We start from the raw sequence: 20,156 nt of genomic DNA, 5'->3' as shown, positions 1-20,156 counted from the left end.
TTATTTATAAGATGTTAATTATTTATTGTGATTATTTTTTATTACTCCGTTCGTTATTAACATATCATATTTATAAAATAATTTTTAGTATTCTTTATTATTAATATATCATATTTTTATCTCATTTTCTTCACCTTTTATATAATATATTGTCCATTTAAATATATATTTTCATATTATTTAATTAAAAGTAAAATTACTAATGTTAGCTTAGTTAATAATAAAAATGATTAAGTGTTAGATTATAATTAGTATGACGTTCATTAAATGTATTAACGGATTAATTTTAATTATAAAATTATTAAAATATTAATAGTTATATGTAAAATATTGAATATTTATAATTATAATTATAATCTTCAAATATTTATAATTAAATTATTATTGATTCATAATCAATTAATTTTTTAATGATATATTGAATATTATTTATTCTTTAAATTATTAATCTACAACAATTATAACAAGATTTTCATACTTGATTTCATAAATTAAACACGAACACAATTTTTTTTACAAAATTCTATTAGTATTCTCATGCACAACCAAACACAGTCATATGCCCAAACATCTTATTAACATACATCTAGAAATCCTTAAACCAAACGCCTAAATGAATTTATTATACCTTTAAGGATGCTTTAAAAAACCAAGCCAAAATTTGAAAATTAAAATAAAAAAAAAAACTTTAAAACTTGTTTTTGATTTTTAAATTTGGTTAAGCATGTATCTAGTTAGAAAAGATGAAAGTTATAGTAAAAGAATTGTAAGAAAAGAAAGATAATTTTCAAAAAGAAAAAAAGCAAATATCAAATGTTGGTTAGATATGTTCAGCGCAATGCATATGACTTTATTTTTAAGATAAATGAAGTTTTTCATTCTGCCCATGTGTAAAACTAATTTTAATAATTGGTAAAATTATAGCATTTAAAATGATGTTAAAAAAATATGATCAGAAATTATTCAAAGAGTTCTCAAAAGATATATAAAAAAATGGGGAAGGATACAACCTAACAAATAAACAAAGATATAAATGATAATTTGTGCTCAATTTATATCCTTGACTAAGACTTCGATTAAGAGATCCAAACTCTTCTTCCATTTCATAAATTGAAAACCTTGTTTGTTCGATATTTTATCATAAGATGTTTCAAATGCTAGATTCTAATAAGATGTTTGCAGTATCATTTTGCGGGGTGAAAAAAAATCAGTGAATAAACAAAGATGTCAAAACTTAGCCCAACTGTGATATTGAACACCTTTCAGAATTGCAAAGGGTCACAGCAAGTTAAATGTACATAAAGGTGGCTGCCAAACCTCCCCTGCGACCCTGTATAAGAGAAATTTCCGATGAAGAAACCGAGCTTTTGCGCCAGAATTTACAGTGCCTTTCCACTCTTATGGAACCTAAGACACTGAGACCAAACTCCTCCTCGTCAAGCACAAAACATGTCCATACATCATTCTGCCCATTCATTGCATATGCGGCGGTGGTGCTGGTTGTACGTTGTAAAGTGGTCCATGTGTCGGTGGTGCACGTGCATATTGCGAAACAATATCGACGCCAGCTCCTCCAGGAACCTGAAACAGGTTGTCAGCCTATATTATGGTGGTTGTGGAGATTTGATAACTATTGAGAATACATTTAAACAATGGTGTCATTTTTGCATAAAAAATAGATATAATGGAACGGTACCAAAATGAGTCTAGCTTAGTAGTCAAGATGCCACTTCTTTTCTTTGAGGTAGGAGGTTAAAATCCCACCTCTATATTGGTTTAAGTCGTGAAAAATAAACCACATATGCAACTGTTTAAGCTTCAAGGGCTGTCATAATAATCCTAAGTTCCTAACGCAAAATTCCACCTGCTTCAAGTCACAAGGAAATAAGGGCATGTTTTCTTCCTATAAAAACTACTTCACAGTCACCTCTACGGAATTTTATTACAATTTTAATTTCCATTAAAAGGAGCATTTTTGTTGCTTGGTTGGTAGCTCTGGTCATATAAAAGTATGTCTGGAAATGCTTTTAGCTTCAGTTACAATACTTTTCTCTTAAAAGTACATTTGAGTGCTTCAACCACTATGGCTGAAAGCATTCTATAAGCACTTCTTCAAACAACACTAAAAGGAGATTTTAACCTTTCGCAAAGGTACTTTTATATTATTGTCAAACACGATATTTTTTAGTCAGGAATATGTTTGGCATTCCAAACATAGCTTAAGTTTTAGGATGGTTACTTATAGTTGATAATTGAACTTCGCGTTCCAATGACCATGAATGGTGTTCACCAAGAATCAAGGCAGTATCAGCCCTACACTAAATTTTTGGGCCGTGGAACTAATACAGACATAGAGGACATACCTGATGCATGCCATAAGGGTCAGAGGGATATGAGCTCGCGCCGTATCTTATGTTTGGATGGCCGTAAGTTGTGGCATAACCGGGAACTGTATGAAATTGAAATAGAGAGTCAGCGACAAAAACAGGATGATAAATAAGTTACCGAGTACGAAAAGCAGGCTTACAAGGACTTGTTACAGCTGCTGCAGCCCTTGCTCTCTTCTCAGCATTGGCCAGTTCAGCATGCAATTTTTCAACTTCCTGAGACATGGAAACCATACTCTTTTCCATTGCCTCAGCCTGCTCAAGATTACTAGCGTGTGTTCGTTTCTCGTATTCAATAGCAGCCCTGTCCAGATCAACAACAAATAGCAAGAGGTAATTTCCAAACCTCAATTATGCTCCTCGAATAAATAGGATCCTGCAGTTGATTTCTTCTGCATAAAAGGAATGATCCTACCAATTCTTTTGTCCACTCTGTTACATAATATCAAGTTGTTTTGTTTTACAATCAACAAAGTTAACTATAGAAAACGCAGAAACTTTCACATGCCCGTAATCCTCAAAATTAGTTATTTACATTTTCATTCCACTAAGTTTTCTGATTCTATTAATTTTTTTGTTAAAAGATTTTTTTTTTATTCCAATGGTTCGAGTAACTTCATGATATTTAATACAATATTTGTGCGAAGAGGATCGTGCCAGCTCTAGTACTAAACAAGACATCTTGTTCGGGCAGTAAGATCATATGGGATCTAATATTCAAGAAGACATAGTTTTGCACAGGATTGTTTCCTTGAACAAGCATACTTCTTTTTTGTTTAAGACGAGATAGTTTTGATATATAATATTATTGAACCATGCCTTTCAAAAGTAGCTTCTCATGTAAACAGAAACTAATTTGGGACTTGAAAGCAACCACTATGTATAGCAATAATATCAATAACAAAAACAGCTAGACCAAATGAACAAACTTCAGAGCTTTTGGATGGTTCAAATTTCAAGTAGGTACCAATGTTCAAAAAATTGAAAGAGAAGGCTTAGCATTCGAATTGACAATTTGATATTCTCTTTACGGCAGAAACATACAGCTATAAAACAATTATAATGGAGTCTCAACAATTAAGCTAATACAAATTTTATGTCGAAACAATCAAATTCAGGAACAATAGATGGGCGAAACCTTACCAGCCAACTCAACATAAATTGATGCTTTAAATTGAAAAAGCTATTTCGAACTATACTGAAGGATAAGGTAACCAGGACAACATCCTAAAAGAAAAGCATCCAAAGGAGCAATCAAAATTTACCTTCCTCTTTGAATTTCATGGTGCATTCTATCAATTTCAGCTTTAATAGACGGCAATGGCTGTGACTCGGAGGAGGCTTTAGTAAGGTCGTCGCGAATTGCTTGCAACTCGGCAGTTAATTCTTGCTTGACGGTACTCAGCTTCTGTATATCCGCCCGCACTTGAACGAGCTCCGCCATCATAGCGTCCATCGCGCGAACCTCGGCATCCATTTTCAGCGATTTCTCATAAACCTCCCTCACCTCAGCGTCTCTCTCGGCCTTGACTTTAGCCGCAGTGGCCGATAGGTGCCGGAGCTCTTGCTCAGACGACGCCAGCTCTTGCTTGAGCGCCACGTGAGTGGCTGCAAGGCGTTGGTTATCAGAGAGGAGAGTTTGAATCTCTCGGTGCTGGGCAGATATCCTATCTTCGAGAAGGATTGCCTGGTGAGCCCTGGAAGAACCGCCGACGGAAGATGAGTGAGAAAGACGATGATGGGATCGACGATCATCAGGCGGGCTTCGACTCAACGGAACTTCGCGTCGTTTCAAGGCATTCGGCTGATGGCTTCGTCCGGCCATGCCTGAGGATAGCGCGTTCCTCCTCCTTCGATGCTCTTCGTTGTTCTTCACAGACAAGCAGCTGAGATTCGAGGCCAAAACGAATTGAGAGATCGAATTTTGGCGACGGCAGTTTTCGTTTCGGTTCCTTATTTGGAAGGGTTCCGTCCGCCCGTTGTTTGGTTGGCCGGTTACCGGATTTCAATCGACGGCGAGAATGTGTACTAATGGGCTTCACTAGTTGGGCTTTACTTTCAGGCCCATTTTGTTTATACACGGTTATGAGCCCAACTTACAAATATGGGTCCTTTACATTTAAGCCACCCCCACATTTGAAACTAAATAATTAAATAAATAATAATAACACTATTTAATTTAACTTACACTATTTCTGGTAGTTTTTTTAGTACTATTATATATGTCAGCTGGCTAAATTCAACCTAACTCAAGAATAATTGATATGTCTTTCTTTTGGAGGTTAGAGGGTCGATCTCCGCTCCAACAATTGTCGTATTAAAAAAAATCAATATTTAAATCTTATTTTGGTATCTAAACTTTAAATATTGTTTTATTTTTGTCTCTAAACTTTAAAAAACGATCGTTTTAGTCCTCAAACTTTAAACGAGCCAATATATTGAACGACCAAAATCTTAAACGCAAAATGACGGGAGTTCTCCTATAGAAAATTGTTTTTCCATCTAATTTAAAACTGAAATCCTCAAATTTTTAGCCTGGATAACTTATTTGATAGCCTAGTCATCTAAAAATTGAAGTCATCTCATCATTTTGTTTAAAGGTTAGTAGAATCTTAATAGCAAGGACTAAAGTAAGCACTTTTTAAAAATTTAAGAACTAGAATAGACGTATTTAAAAGTCTAGGGATCAAAATAAAACAAGATTTAAAGTTCAGGGACCATAGTAGAATTAAAAAAAAAAACCAAATATTTCATAATTTTTTTTGCGAACAATAACTATGGGGTGAGAATCCACCTGACGTCTAGGAACGGAGTACATGCCAGTACCACAAACTTACAATTACACATATTTCATAATTTTAATTTTAGATAAATAGATGTATCAATAAATTATTTTTTATCCGGTCAAATTGTAAGTTTAATTCTTATGATTGGTTAGTTGATAGTTCTATTTTTTTAGTCTAGTAATCAAACAAATATTGTAGTTTTAATCTAAGTTATAAAATACTATAAAATTATACTTCGTTTTAGTTTATAGAATTGAAAATTTTAGTTTTAATCAAAATTTTATTTATATAAACTTTCTATAAACTAATGTTTGTCGCTAATATAAAACACTACAACAAAGAACATTTAAAAATGTTACCATTAAAATTCATGATAATAACGAATAATTATAAATTGTCACTGTCAACGATAAACAATATTGAGAATGATTTTCTTTTTAGTTGAATAAAATATTTTGAATGGATTAATGTGATGATAAATATTTTGTCCAAAAAAGAATCACTTTTTAACGTGAAGAATAAAATAGAGGAAATGTGATAATTTAAAATTATATTTAATAATTTAAATGTAAAATTACACGAATAAAAGGGGAAATCATAAGTTTCTATCCTATAATCCTTTTAATAGTACGGATTGACCTCTAATTACCAAATGTAAGTTATTTTGAGATTTATTGCATATATTTAGCCAAAAGTGTAGTAAAACCACGCTTAATTTATCACAGTCCTTAGAAAAATAGGTGTCATTATCATTTCATATAAAAAGCTCAACACCAATTTCGGAGTGTGAAGAATAAACCTTTCCCGCCAATTTAATCGATGTCTTGTTCAGCTGCGGAGCAATACTCTCTCTTTCGTTCGCGGCTCAGAAGCCGAAGGTTTGGCTGTTCACTCGCATTTCTTATCTAACTCATTCATTCGAATTTTTCATCGATAATCTCCATTTATTATCGATCATTACATTTTCTCTGATGCTTTAGCGCTCAAGATTTCCACAGATTCGATGATTCTACTTTGCGAATTCTGGAATTCTTTCCCGCTTCCAAAGACGCGATGTCGTTGATGGATGTCAAATCGGACTTAAAAGAATTCCTCAGATTTGAATCTCTATCTATCATTCGTGAAACCGCTGAGAAAACTGATGATCAAAAGCTTCTAGTCATCGAATTTCTTGTTCGAGCATTTGCTCTTGTTGGAGACATTGAGGCGAGTATTCATTTGCATAACTCTCTGTGATCGTTCAGAATATTAGTAATTTCGCTAATAGCTTCATCCTTATTTTTGTTGTTATTTTGTTTATTCTATAAATATGTTCTCTCGTGTTAAAAAACCGTGGTTATATTCACTTTTGCTTGCTGTATTAAGTTTTGGTGCATCTTAAGTTTTCATTGTGCCGAGCATCGCAACATTCTTTTTTTTTTCCTTGAATCGCTTAGTTTGGTATCTATACTCTATGCTAAATGATTAATTTGTTAGCAGATGTGAATGTTTCTCTAATGTCCTACTTATACTTTCATGCTTCTAGAGTTGCTTAGCTTTGAGATATGAGGCCTTGAATTTCCGGCTACTGAAGTCTTTTAATCAACCATGGCTTCAAGTTTCACATGCAGAATGGTTAAACTTTGCTGAGCATTCATTGCGTGCCGGCTTTTTTTCAATTGCCATAAAGGTAAAAGGTAATTTCTCCTATGTATGTAACTGCTTAAGATTTTTCTTTAACACTTTGGTTCTACATATTATGTTCTGCATTTTAACCATTCATGTTGCTAATTATTATGAGAATGAAGTGAGATTAAATGCTTAATCAAAATGCACTTGTCTTTTGGGAAATTAAGAATGGAGCGCTACAATTCTGGATATTTGCGGTATGCTGGTGCTATGAATAATAGTTCACGGGAAAGCTTTGTCTGAAGAATTCTTAAATAGGAAAGAACAGATCAGCATAAACAATGGCTACATTTTGCTGGTGCTATGCATATTGTGGCTAAGTTCATAAGGAAAAGCTTTGCTGGTGCTATGCATATAGAGTGTAAGTTTGAAGAAAGAGAGAGAAAATATCATGAAACTGAACAAATGTAAGACTGACTGGTTATTAAGTAAAGATAACGATGGGTGAGGAGGGACTTTGTTAGAATATCTGCGAGTTAGTCTTCAAATGGTTTGAATTCAAGAATATGGTCATGAAAAAAATCAAGTGCACGTTTATTTATTAGACACTCATGAACAAAAGAGAAAGGAGAAAAACTCAATGTATGTTGCACATCTTCTACCCAATAGTGCAACAGCATTAGTGAGCCATGATATTCACTTATCTAGACTCGATACACTAACTTGATAACATTTCTGTTTGAATGAGCACTGCTGGAAGATTATTAAAATAAGAAAAGTGCCATTGCTGTCAATAATCTTTCTACCATCTGCACAACTAGCTCGGTCTTCACTGGTGTAAGAAAGGAGAGACAGAGTGATGTATTTCATTGGGAGCTTCTTTTCAAGAGTGTTCTTTAAAACTGTGTCCTGTTTTAATTCTTTGCTAGATGTAATTTTTAGAGTTACCAGTTGGCAACTTTATTTCCTTCAGCTGCGTAATTTTTATGGTTGTTGAGAGGCCTAGTATATAAGTTGCCCTTCTTTAGTTTAATGATCAGTTTTGAGGTATTATTCATTTGAAATTCTCTATCCAATCTTGGACACACCACAGAGATTGGGCTACAATGACAATTAGGTAAGAGAGACCTTAAAACAGTGGGGAAATCTGTAATAATTTAGCATCGAGGAATCTACGAACTTGGTTAACAGGAAACTGAGGTTTGGTCTGTAAGAGTTCAACGCACCTTAAGACCATAGAAATGAGAATATCTTGTTAAATCACCAGAAAAACATAAAAGCTTAAGTTCATGGATTAAGGATAATTTCATTATATCAATGCTTTAACACTTCCCTTCATTTGTGGACTTAAAAATTTACAGAAAGCTCAACAAGTGAAAATCAATATTTGGAGAGAATAACATGATATGGTTTGAACACTGGACCTCCTACCCTCATACTATGTTAGATGCACAACTTTGTTTTTCACTGCATACGTATCAACTTTTTTTTTTTTCATCAAGTGTGTCTTATTGTCTTATTGCAGTCCTAATCTATGGTATTCTGGTACTTTTCTCCTTCAATACAATGAAATTTTGGTGAAGATTCAATTAGAGTATCATTCAATACGGGGAACTTATTTTCAATTTTCTTTGCTAGGCATATGAGCAAGCACTGTCAAGCCTTCAACAAAATGATACTGAAAACTATACATCACATGGTTCCCTTAAACGCATAGAAGTTATTGAGAAGATAAAGAGACTCAAAGATCATGCTTTGAGATCAGCTGGTTCCCATTCTGGTCGGTATCTTAGTTGAGTTAAAAGATTTGATGATCAAATCAATCACTAAATTAACTGTATACTTAGGGTTCTAATTTGATTACGAACTGACAGTTTCATTCTCATAAAAGGCATTATATCTATTGACAATTGATTCTTGTGGATGAGATTTCTGACTTCTTTGAACCTGGTGCTTTCTGACTCCCTTGTTGTATCTTAACCTAACATTCAGTGCTTCCATCTTCAAATGCCTTATTATTCAAGAGGAGAATAAAGAAAACAAGATAAAATTAGTCCAAATGCCTTTTAATTCTAATGCATAGTTTTAATGACTAATAGTATGGTATTCAGAAAAAAAAATTAGGACCTCCTTGCATTCATCTGATTCATTGCAAATTGTGTCTGATTAAATCAGTTCAGGCTCTCACATCGGAGTATTTGAACAAGAAAGTTACCGAAAGAAACATAAAGATTTCTTCATCATGCACAAGAAAGTCTACAGCAAGCACTCTATTTAGGAATGGTTTCCGAAACCACAATGCAAAAAAGCTACATGAATATCAAGTTTTAGAGGGGTTAACCAGTGAATCGCACAAAATTCAGTTTCGTGATCGGACCTACATGTAGTCTCCCTGCATAGTGCATACCCATCTGACTAGATAAATGTTCAGGTTAGTTTTACATGCATGGGTAACATGATCATGAGTAACTTCTCTTTTATACCTTATATCCATCATATAATTTTATCATAACAGTAACTAGTGGATGTGTGAACTCTGATGGGATAGTAAACCCGTAATTCACTTAACTTGTGCTTGGGGTGAAAAACGAAGTCCTTAGGAGTAAGGTATTGAAGTTGATGCTATGCATTAAAGGGCTAGATTTGACTGCACGAATGATGTAAGTGATGTTTGTGAGAGTGAGTGAGGTAGGAAATAACTGAGTAGTTTGGCGAGAGAATGAGTCTAATTACTTGATAATACCTTTTTTGTTCTGGAAAGAGGCACTACAAGCTATTGGCACAGGCCGTTGCAGCTGCCTATTTGCCTGCATGAATAGATCAAGACATGAATGAAGGACCATTGGTTCCCCATGCTTAAAGAATAGAGTTGAGTTCACTAGTTCTTCCACCACGATTTATTATTGCTAATATCAATGATTTGCTAAAGAACTTAGAAGTGCAGACAATTTAGTTTGATTAGTTTGCCCGTGTCCAGAACGTGTGTGCATGTGTGGGTGGATATATATTAGAAGATTGTAAACGCCATAAAAATAGGTTATCAAACTGTGATTACCAAACGATTTCTCCCGTACTCGATAAGTTTTTTATTTTATTTATAAATTTTACTGGGATTGGGTTGATGTTGGTTCATTGAGATTTTCATTTTTATTTTCTTCCTGTTATTTGACGCTCTAAAATTTGTCTGCTTTCTTTGGGCAATAGGTTATTACTGGGCATTTTATCAAGAAGACCAACTTAACTGCTGAAAACTGTACTTTCCATTACTGGGAGTCGATCGGGGAGGTCCGGTGGGCGAAAGAAAACTACTTGTCTAAGTTGCCTCTCCTCTTCTGACAGGTCTCTTCATTTTTTCACTTTTCTAATGGTTCAATTTTTCATGGGGTAAAATCCACTTGAAATTCACATGGAAGCCTGGAAATTCCTTTTCATTCCCCCTGTAGGACAAGACAATGACCTGTCTATTTCCTGACCTTTTGATGCCATAAATTGTTTAGGTTTAGGGACATTTCAATTACGGTTTTCTTCTTCCTCTCTCTCTCTCTCAAAACATTTATTATTGTTTTCTGGGGGGGTGTGGGTGGGTGTGACTACTACCTGTACTGTAGCTTAGTGAAGTTTCATCTTCTCCTTGGTTCTTTCACAAGGTTAGGAATTAAATGCAGACAAATACAGCATTTTTTTTTACTTAATTAATATTCATAAATTGCCGGCATATGAAGGTGAAGAGGGAGTACATTATTCCTATGTACCAATAAGTTTACGAGCTTGAAATCATGTGAAGGCGATAACTCTCTCCAGAAAGGAGGTCTTAGAAGAAGAAGCCAAAGCTACTAGATTATGGGTACAATTTTATTCTCCTCACTAGAAAAATTTACAGAAGGAAGTAGAATGAGAGTCTCTTCGACAAAAAAAAAAAAAAAAAAAAAAAAAAAAAAAAAAAAGTCTACGATAAGTTTCAAATTTCACAATTTAAAAGCTTGATGATTTCGATTGAATCTGATTCCACTTTCACCGAGGAATTCTGCCCATCCAAGAAAACAGGATATGTTTTTGAACCATCTATAATGACTTTCTAAGATCTTGACCGACCAATTGGTAGATATTGGGATACGCCTACCCCAATAGGGCGACCATTTCAATCACAAATATTCCAATCAGTGTAACTGTTTTGAGCGTTCTCCGACTAAGTGGCATCGACATTCATCTTCTAGCAACCCTTTCTTGACAGCTTCCATCGATTAATCGATGGATTGATGCTCAAACTGATCCTAAGATGATTGGCTTCTTTCAAAGAAAAATCAGAAGGGCATTTTTTAAAACGAAAAACATTACGATAGTTACAAATGCTTCCATTATAGACGCAACATGTTTCTTTGTGGACAGAGCGGGATTTGGCATCATGTCGGTTCCTATTGAATATATCTAGGCCCGTTGTTATTGTTTCTATATTAGAAAGGGAAAATAGGAACAATAATGTTGATTTGGCACTTGATTAGTTTTCTTTCTACTACCCTTGGTAACTTGCATACATTATAAGAAAGTAATTTAAGTTGATTGCATGTAGATTGTAGACTACTAAAATTAATATCATATCTAGAATTACTTTTCTTTACTTCAATCATATTTGAGGGGAGAATTTGAATGTTTGACCTTGAAGTCAGAATATATATTTTATATCAGTTGAATTATTTTTATGTTGACACATCTACAATTACTTCAGTAGCAAGAATGATTGAAATATTATTTGGATGTGGACCATTTAAGTCTTACTCCCATCAATACCTATCAAATGAGTTTTCAACAAAAACTTGTGCTTTTTCTGCATTTTTGTTTGTTTGATTAAATAACTTGCTTTCTTACATGCATGAATGTAGAATAAGATCTTTTAGTTGAAAATAAATGGGATCTCTTTCACGTTTGTCTAGTATCATGTTTTTTTAATCTCACTTTCTTATTAATTTATGTGTAATGGTTCTTGCTTTGGAGAAAAATTGTTATCGGGGACAGATTTAGTATGGATCTAGGGGACTCGAGGCGTCCCTCAACTTTATGCTCTTTATAATATATATATATATATATATAAAACGGACATGGTATCAAAACTACTAGCTAGTCTAGTGATAAATCTACCTTCTAGCCCCCTCAGGTCCCAGTTCAAACCTCATTCATTGCATTTATTGTTACTAAATTATGTAATTCTACTAATTACATTTATTTTTACTAAATTATATAAAGCCTTCGGCCTCATCAATAAAATTTTTGGATATGGTTGCCTCGCCCTCTCACATAATCTAAACCTCTTTTCCTTAGATAAACCAGAACCAATAGATGTTTTTGTTTGTTTGTTTAAAATACCACTTTAGTCATTGTATTTTAGATTTGGTTCATTTTGTTTTTATAGTTTTAAAAAGTGACCATTTTGGTCTATTCGTTTTATTTATAAATTTTATTTTTAAGGAACCAAAATGATCACTTTTTAAAAATTAAGACCAAAATGAACAAAAGTTCAAAATATAGGGATCAAATTGAGCATTTTGAAAATACATGGACCAAATAAATCAAAGTCAAAACTCAAAAATACAAAATTAAGGTAGTATTTAAACGTTTTTTTTCCTTTTAATTTTTATGGCTTAAAAGAGAACTTGTATGCTTCCCACAAGAATACTCCACTTACCTCCAATTGGATTTTCTATATTATATTATTAGTACCAATTAGAGTCCATTAATTCCATTAAGGTCTATGAACCGTTGGATGCATAAACACACCCTTAGATTAAGGGTGTGTTTGGTTTAATTATTTAAGTGTTTAATTTTGAAAATAAATCATTTTAGAAAAAATTAAAGTATTTGACAATCACTTTGGAAAAATTTTTAATGTGTATTTTAAACGTTTTTTTTTATATAATTTGTATCAAAAGAGTTTAAATAAAAATATTTTTTTTGTAATTTTTTTTTTCTCTAGTTAATCCAAACCCACGCTAAAATTCTATGATCTAGAGCTAAAAAAAGTAAAGTTTACTTTCATATGAATTTGCTTAAAATGTATCTTTATCTTGAACTATAATTTGCCAGTTACAGACTAGGTAAATATGAAGTGCATAAACTTATATTTATCTATCTTGCATTTAATTAAGAAACTCACTTTCTAAAATTATAAATCTACTATCAAATACAAGTTTTATATTCAGGATTAACAAATCAAACATCCATTAGTATTTTAATATAGGTTGTCAAGCTTGGTTCACAAAATTACTTCGGTCAGATGAGGTCTTTGTTTGGTGGCCAAAGAATTCCTTTCTGCAAAGGAAGATTGTAAACTATCAGAGCCGGCGGTCAGTTGCTATAGGGTGGCCATAGGCACTATTATTTTAGCGGCTAAACGCGACCAAATTAATTAAATTGAAGCCAGGGCTAAAAAAATGTGGCCCATATTGGATTTTTTTAATTAATAATATTAAAAAAACATAATTATAATTATATAATAGAATTAAAACTTATTAGAGAAATATTACTCTTTCTTTTTTCTTCAAAATGTAAGAATTGGCTTATGCAACTTTTATCGATGGTGATGTGAGTTTAGGTGTCCTTATTCGTATTCTTGAAGTGCATATATCTCAGCGCATCTCATTTTCGTTTCCACCTATCATTTCTATTGTTGAAGTTTCATTTTTTCTTAATCTTCGTAGTCCCAGATTTCTAACAGTAATGGAGTATGAAGACATGAAGACGTCCTAATCGACCTTCTCTAGTACATTTTTTGGTAAAATCTTAGACAGTTAACACCCATATTCTATCAATTTTTCTAAATATTACAAAATCTATATAAAATGTTACCTAATTTTTCAAATCTTTTAGCCCAAAGATCAAATTTTGTAAAAATTTAAGTAAGATTTGAAAGATATAAAGAATCTTATATATCTTGGGCAAAATTAAGATTCTATGTACTTGGACTTTCTTGGTGGATTAACATCAAGATTCTTTATATTTTCAATAATCACTGTGCATTTGAGATCCATATGAAATATCATAATTGATAAATTCATTTGGAAATTTGGAAATTGAAAACAAAAATAAGGTAAAGATTTGAAAAAAATTATGTAAAATTAAAAGGTTAATTTTTTAAAACTAAATCTCGGTAGTCAATTTCGTCCGAAATGAATAAATAAAAATTAGTTTAACAAATTTTTAAATAGCGTGCTACTTTTGAAAAGTGTGAAAAAGTATTATATATTAGATTTTCCTTTTCCAATCTCATTTGCTTACAAAGAACCGATTTTGACATTTCAAAATGTGATGAGGGACGTTGTGAGGCGTTTGCGAGGATTTGTGGGGTTTAGGGTTCTTTGCTATTTTATGTATCGGTATCCTACACATGAGGTTTATTTTATATTTTTAATATTCTATAATTCCTCTTTCTTTAACATGTGAATATTCAATTCTTGCATTTTGAAAATAGAGGATCTGCGACAATATTTCTCTAATAAATTTAAGATATATTATGTACTTATAATTAGTTTTTAAATAATTAATTCACACACTTTTAGAGATCGTTTGGCCTCCCGATTTAGGACCCATTTGAATTATTTTTTAAAAAATGATTATTATTTAAATTTTTTTGATAAAAATTATTTAAAATAAACTTATAAAATGTTTTAAAAATTATTTTGAGTGGTTGTCAAATATTTCAATTCTTTTGTTCTAAAATGATTTATTTAAACATTTGAAAAGTTAAACTAAATACATCTTTAGAATGAGTTTAAGTTATAATAATCCACAACGATTAGATGCTAGTTAAGAAAATGGGAGGAAAGAGTTGTTTTTTCTTTTTTCTTCTTTAAAAAATAATTGTTGATAACCGTGCTTCTAAAAAAAATCAGCTATGAAATAAAGTAAACTAGTATTTGGTGAATTTAAGCTTGAAACCTGAAAAAGAAAGTTATATTGTTTGATAAATAAAAGCAAATTATCTTGTTTTAGTTATAACAGCTAAAATAGACCCATTCTTATTTATTTTTTTTAATTTTTTTAATTTATAATTTTAAATAATTGTTTAGAATGTTATATTTTGTTTGCTTTGGATTAATTTTTAAATATTCAAGGAAATACCTTTATTTTTTAAAATATCAACATGGTATAATTTCTTTAAAAATGGATGCATTTAACTTATAAAAATCAGAAGATACATTTGATTAGGTGAGAAATAAATAGACATACTAAATAAAATTTAAAACTAATTAAAAATTGTATTTGATTTTAGGAAAATCTAAAAGCCAGTAGGAAACTAATTTTAAAATAGACAGTGAAATGAAGGTGTTTTGAAAAGTGATTTTTATTCGTCCCTAAAGGAACCACCCATGCGCCCTAAAATAACCAATTTTCCTTTGTTCAATGTTTACAGTGACTCCATTTGCCAACAACAAACTGTAGCAACACCCACCTTCGCTGATGAAAACCCCTCACTCCAATGACAATCATCACTGACAACATTCTTAGTCGACAAGTTTGATTATCAACTCCAACAACCACCTCGAGTGATCACTACGGAGGCCAACTCCCCCAACAAAGACCATTTCCAACAACTACTTTCGGTAGTCAACTTCGATAATTACCTATGGCGACCAGCTTTATCGATCATCTACAACAACTAACTCCAATGACTAATTCAAACAATCAACTCAACTGATTATATACTAAAAAAAAAGAAAAAGAAAAAGAAAAAGAACTCAGTTGTTAAAAGTGCTTTTAAATATAAAATTGAAATTATTAGTTTATAATGTTTTAAATCTTCATTTATTTTTGGAGGAAAAGAACAGAAACATGTGTCTAACTTTCTACTCAACTTAGATCACCTAGGTAACACTAAAGGCCTCTTTGGATTGACTAGAAAGAAAATATTTTTCAATAAATCATTTTTATTTGAATTGTTTTGATAAAAACAATTTAGAATACATATTGGAAGTGTTTCAAAAATTATTTTGAATAGTTACCAAACACTTCAATTTTTCCAGAATAACTTATTTTTAAAGTTAAACACTTGAAAAGTTAAACTAAAGACACTATAATCTCTATGCATGCATTGAGTTTCGGCATTACCTCGGAAAGAAGCTTGTTGAGCTCTGACTTTGGATAAGAGGATATAACACCACACAAAAATGAGCTCATGGCTCATAGGTGATAAAAAGGGACGTCCAACGCCTGCTGTTAAAACAAATATTCTTCTCGTTTTTCCTCTGTTTTTCTTCAGCATTTTGTTTTCCACTATTTGGTTGTTATTTTCATATTTCTCTCTCATGGTTGTTATGTTTAACCAATGTTATTATGTCAAGTGGCACTATATACTTTAATAAATAGCTATTACACGATAGGTACTATCTATCGTAGAGGGCCTATCGTTTAGCAAAATTATTTCTTCTATTTTGTCGTTTAGTCTCCCTCGTCTTTGTCTCTCTATCATCTACATGGTATCAGAGCTTTAAGCATCCTCTTTCTTTCTTTCTTCATGGCGTCGAGCTCGGGAACATCTGAAGAAGACTCTAATCTACCAGTGACATCAAACCCACGTATTCATTCAACAGTTCCACCTCCAACCAACATCTCTATATCTTCTCCATCATTTACCCCACCTGCTACTCAACGCATTCATTCCCCTGCTTGAAACCCATTTTACCCTCTCAATATGGCCCTCCACCACCGCCCCTTTACCCTCAGTATGCCGACTTTCCCACCCATCATTCTTTTCCAAATTAGGTACTGATTAATCCGTTTTCCACACTCTCATCCCTACAATTTCCCATAGAAAACTTCCCTCATATGTCCCAATCCCTTGCTGTCAAATTAAATGATTCAAACTATCTTCTATGGAAAAGTCAGCTTCTCAACTTGATCATGGGCTACGACCTTGAAAGTTTCATTGACAGAACCTATCCCCAGCCACCTAAATACCTCGATCCTCGGCAGACACATCTCAACCTTCATTTCTCTTATTAGCAAAAGTGCAATCGCACTATCATGAGCTGGTTTTACTCCTCTCTCAATAAAGATAAAACGAGTGAAATTGTCGGGTACGAATCAACATTGGAGATTTGGGAAGTGCTTCGAACGGTTTATGAGTTGTCTTCAACAGCTCGGATTATGGGGCTGTGATCTCAGCTTCAGAAAATAAGAAAGGATGGCATAAGTGTATCTCAGTATCTCGCTAAGATTAAAGACATTGCGGATAAATTTGCTACCATTGGAGAACCTCTATCTTACCATGATCATCTTGCATATATTCTCGAAGGTCTCAGAAATGAGTACAACCCTTTTGTGACTTCCATTCAGAACAGAACTGACCGCCCCTCCATCGCTGACGTCCAAGCCTGCTCATCGCATATGACTCTTGGTTGGAAACACAATCTGCCTTAGATCAACTTCAACAAATTCAAGCCAATGTTGCTCATCTCTCTCTACAACCTCGACGCCCTCACTGGCCACAAAATACCAGATCATCCTTCAGACCTCCTCTATCTCTTCCAGGTATTCTTCTTAATCCTCATTTATCTGCTATGAATGCTACTGATTATACCTTTTCTAGATCCCCTGCCCAAGCTCAACGACCATCCCCTCATTAACCATCACACTCCTTCAATAGGCTTCAATGTCAAATCTGCAATAAACTTGGCCATGCAGCCCTATCCTGCTACAATATTGATAACCCCAAATACAGAACTATTCACCCTCCCAAGCTTATTTTGCTCAAACTACACCAGCCCCAAATCAGCCTTTATCCTATGTCACTGCTTCCCCTACTCCAAAATCCAATCATCCAGATGAAGGCTGGTATATGGGTTCTAGAGCTACTCATCACATGACCCCTGACCTGTCTAACATCCAACAACCTACTCCATATTATGGTGGTGAACAAGTTGTCATAGGAAATGGTAAGTCTCTTCCCATCTCTCACACTGGTTCTTCATACTTTCTGTCTCTTATATCTAATACTCCAGTTCATCTTCATTATGTCCTTCACACACCTTCCATCTCTCGAAATCTTATTAGCATAGGTCGCTTATGTTATGATAATCACGTTTATGTTGAGTTTTTCCATTACTCCTTTGTTGTGAAGGATCTTCAAACCAAGAGTCCACTCCTCTGGGGCACACTTGATAGTGGTCTATACAAGTTCTCTGTCACTCCACCTGCTCCAAGCTCATCCACTTCCTCCTTTCATCCAACTGCCTTCATCTCAGCACTTACAGACTTTTCCTGGTGGCATCGTCGCTTAGGACACCCCTCCACTCCAATAGTTCAGTCCATTCTGTCTAAATGCAAACTGAAGTACAAAAATAATACAAATGTATCAGTCTGCAAGCACTGTTAAATGGCTAAGAGCCATCGTTTACCTTTCCATTCTTCAACTTCTTGTCCATCCTCTCATTTTGATATTGTTTATGTCGATGTATGGGGTCCTTCCCCTATCAATTCAATAAATGGAGACAAATATTTATTATTGTTTATTGATGCTTTCTTATGATTCATTTGAATGTACACCATAAAAGTAAAATCAGATGTTCTCCCCGGTTTCATCAAGTTCAAAAAATGGTATCCAATCAGTTTTCCACCACTATAAAATCAATTCAAACTGATGGAGGAGGAGAGTTCAAAGCTCTTTCACCTATTCTAGACAAACTTGGCATACTCCACCATTTATCTTGTCCCTATACCCTTCAACAAAACGGTACTATTGAACGAAAGAACAGACATGTAGTTGAAGTCAGATTAGCCATGCTCGCCCATTCCTCTGTTCCATATACTTTCTAGCCCTTTGCCTTCCACACAGCCACATACCTTATCAATTGGCTACCCATACCTCTCCTTGCAAATAAATCTCCCTATGAAACCTTATACAATAAACCTTCTGATTACCAGCTTCTTAAAGTATTTGGCTGCACTCGTTTTCCCTTTCTTCGGCCGTTTATTGAACATAAACTTCAATACCGGTCTCATAAATGCATCTTCTTAGGCTATACCTCTTTGCACAAGGGATATCTCTGTCTTCATCCCACAACAGGTCGCATATATGTTTCTAGGCATGTAGTATTCAATGACACTGCTTTTCCTTTCCTAGATAACTCTCAACCAATCACTCATTCTCAACCTCCTTATTCTCCTGTCATTTCCATTCCTATTCCCATCAATCCTTTCTGCCCTTCCTCCCTAAATCAGTCTACTACCAATTCTCAAGGCAACATTGTTCATCACCATGATTCCCCCCATCTATCTTCTTCCATCCCATCTTCATCCTCCCAGCCGACACCAACCAGCCAACCTACTGTCCATCTCCTTCAATCACTTGAATTCTTAACTAGTCTACCAACTTCCATCATTCCCTCTCCTTCACCACCACTCAACTCTGCCCTCCCAACTCACTCTGCTTCACCACACCTAACCATTCCCAACACTTTAGACCCACCACAATCCCTCCCTCTCACAACCAATAACCATTCCACGATTACACGATAAAAAATGGGCATTTTTAAACCAAAGGCTTGGTTATCCGTTGTCACTGACTTGGACAAAACAGAACCAAGATCGTATAAAGAAACACTTCTTCATCCAAGATGGAAGCAAGCTATGCTTGAGGGACATGAGGCGCTCATACAAAATAATACATGGCCCCTCACACCTCTGCCCCAGGATCACAAGGTAATTGGCAGTAAGTGGGTGTTCAGACTCAAACAGACTCCATCAGGTGAGATTGCTCGTTTCAAGGCCCGCTTGGTCGCTCAAGGCTTCAGCCAAGATTATGGCATTGATTACTTTGAAACTTCTAGTCCAATGGTCAAGCTTATTACCATCCGGCTTGTGTTCCATTACTTTATCTCACAATTGGGCCATTTGATAACTTGACGTACACAATGCCTTTCTCAATGGTGACTTATCTGAGGAAGTGTATATCAAGTAACCACCTGATTTTATAAGTCACCAATATCCTGATCATGTCCTGCTTCTGCACAAGGCTTTGTATGATCTCAAACAGAGTCCTCGAGAATGGTTTCTAAAGCTCAGCACTTGTCTGATGTAGTAGAGCTTCTCAATGCGAAATTTGATACGTCCATGTTCATTTTCTGCAACTCACACACTTTAATCATCTTTCTCATTTATGTTGATGACATTATTGTAACTGGCAATAGTTCTGCAATCATCCAACACTTTATTACTTGTTTAAATATTCACTTTACACTTAAAGATCTCGGTGATCTATCCTTTTTCCTTGGTATTCAGGTAGCTTGCTCATCAGACCATTTACACTTATCTCAGTCCAAGTACATCTACAGCCTATTTGATCGAGCACAACTCACTGACTGCAATCCCATTCACTCTTCAATGGCCG

At 34.1% G+C, this 20,156-nt stretch overlaps 3 protein-coding genes across 4 annotated transcripts; 2 read left to right on the top strand and 1 right to left on the bottom strand.

Moving 5' to 3' along the window:
- Positions 1-1,071: 1,071 nt before the first annotated feature.
- LOC120084252 (protein FLC EXPRESSOR-like) lies at positions 1,072-4,389 on the bottom strand. Its single transcript, XM_039040155.1, has 4 exons — positions 3,653-4,389; positions 2,528-2,691; positions 2,364-2,449; positions 1,072-1,581 (listed from the first exon to the last, which is right to left on the bottom strand). Exons 1-4 carry the CDS (start codon positions 4,210-4,212, stop codon positions 1,474-1,476), a joined length of 918 nt encoding a protein of 305 aa, XP_038896083.1. The 5' UTR covers positions 4,213-4,389; the 3' UTR covers positions 1,072-1,473.
- A 1,544-nt stretch (positions 4,390-5,933) lies between these two features.
- Positions 5,934-10,314, top strand: LOC120083597 (protein DOUBLE-STRAND BREAK FORMATION). 2 transcript variants are annotated; one of them, XM_039039416.1, is made up of 6 exons: positions 5,934-6,051; positions 6,172-6,379; positions 6,699-6,842; positions 8,420-8,561; positions 8,957-9,212; positions 9,986-10,314. In XM_039039416.1, the coding sequence occupies exons 1-5, from the start codon at positions 5,993-5,995 to the stop codon at positions 9,166-9,168; spliced, it is 765 nt and encodes a 254-aa protein (XP_038895344.1). In that variant the 5' UTR covers positions 5,934-5,992; the 3' UTR covers positions 9,169-9,212; positions 9,986-10,314. The 2 variants fall into 2 exon arrangements, with proteins under 2 accessions (XP_038895344.1, XP_038895347.1); XM_039039419.1 differs by lacking the exon at positions 9,986-10,314 and having other exon boundaries at positions 8,962-9,194.
- Positions 10,315-19,288: 8,974 nt separating this feature from the next.
- LOC120083934 (uncharacterized mitochondrial protein AtMg00820-like) lies at positions 19,289-19,672 on the top strand. Its single transcript, XM_039039843.1, has one exon. The coding sequence runs from the start codon at positions 19,289-19,291 to the stop codon at positions 19,670-19,672; it is 384 nt and encodes a 127-aa protein (XP_038895771.1).
- Positions 19,673-20,156: the final 484 nt, after the last annotated feature.

This window comes from Benincasa hispida, chromosome 8 (genome assembly GCF_009727055.1).
Source record: "Benincasa hispida cultivar B227 chromosome 8, ASM972705v1, whole genome shotgun sequence".
Classification (NCBI taxonomy): domain Eukaryota; kingdom Viridiplantae; phylum Streptophyta; class Magnoliopsida; order Cucurbitales; family Cucurbitaceae; genus Benincasa; species Benincasa hispida.
This window is presented reverse-complemented; position numbering and strand designations above follow the sequence as displayed.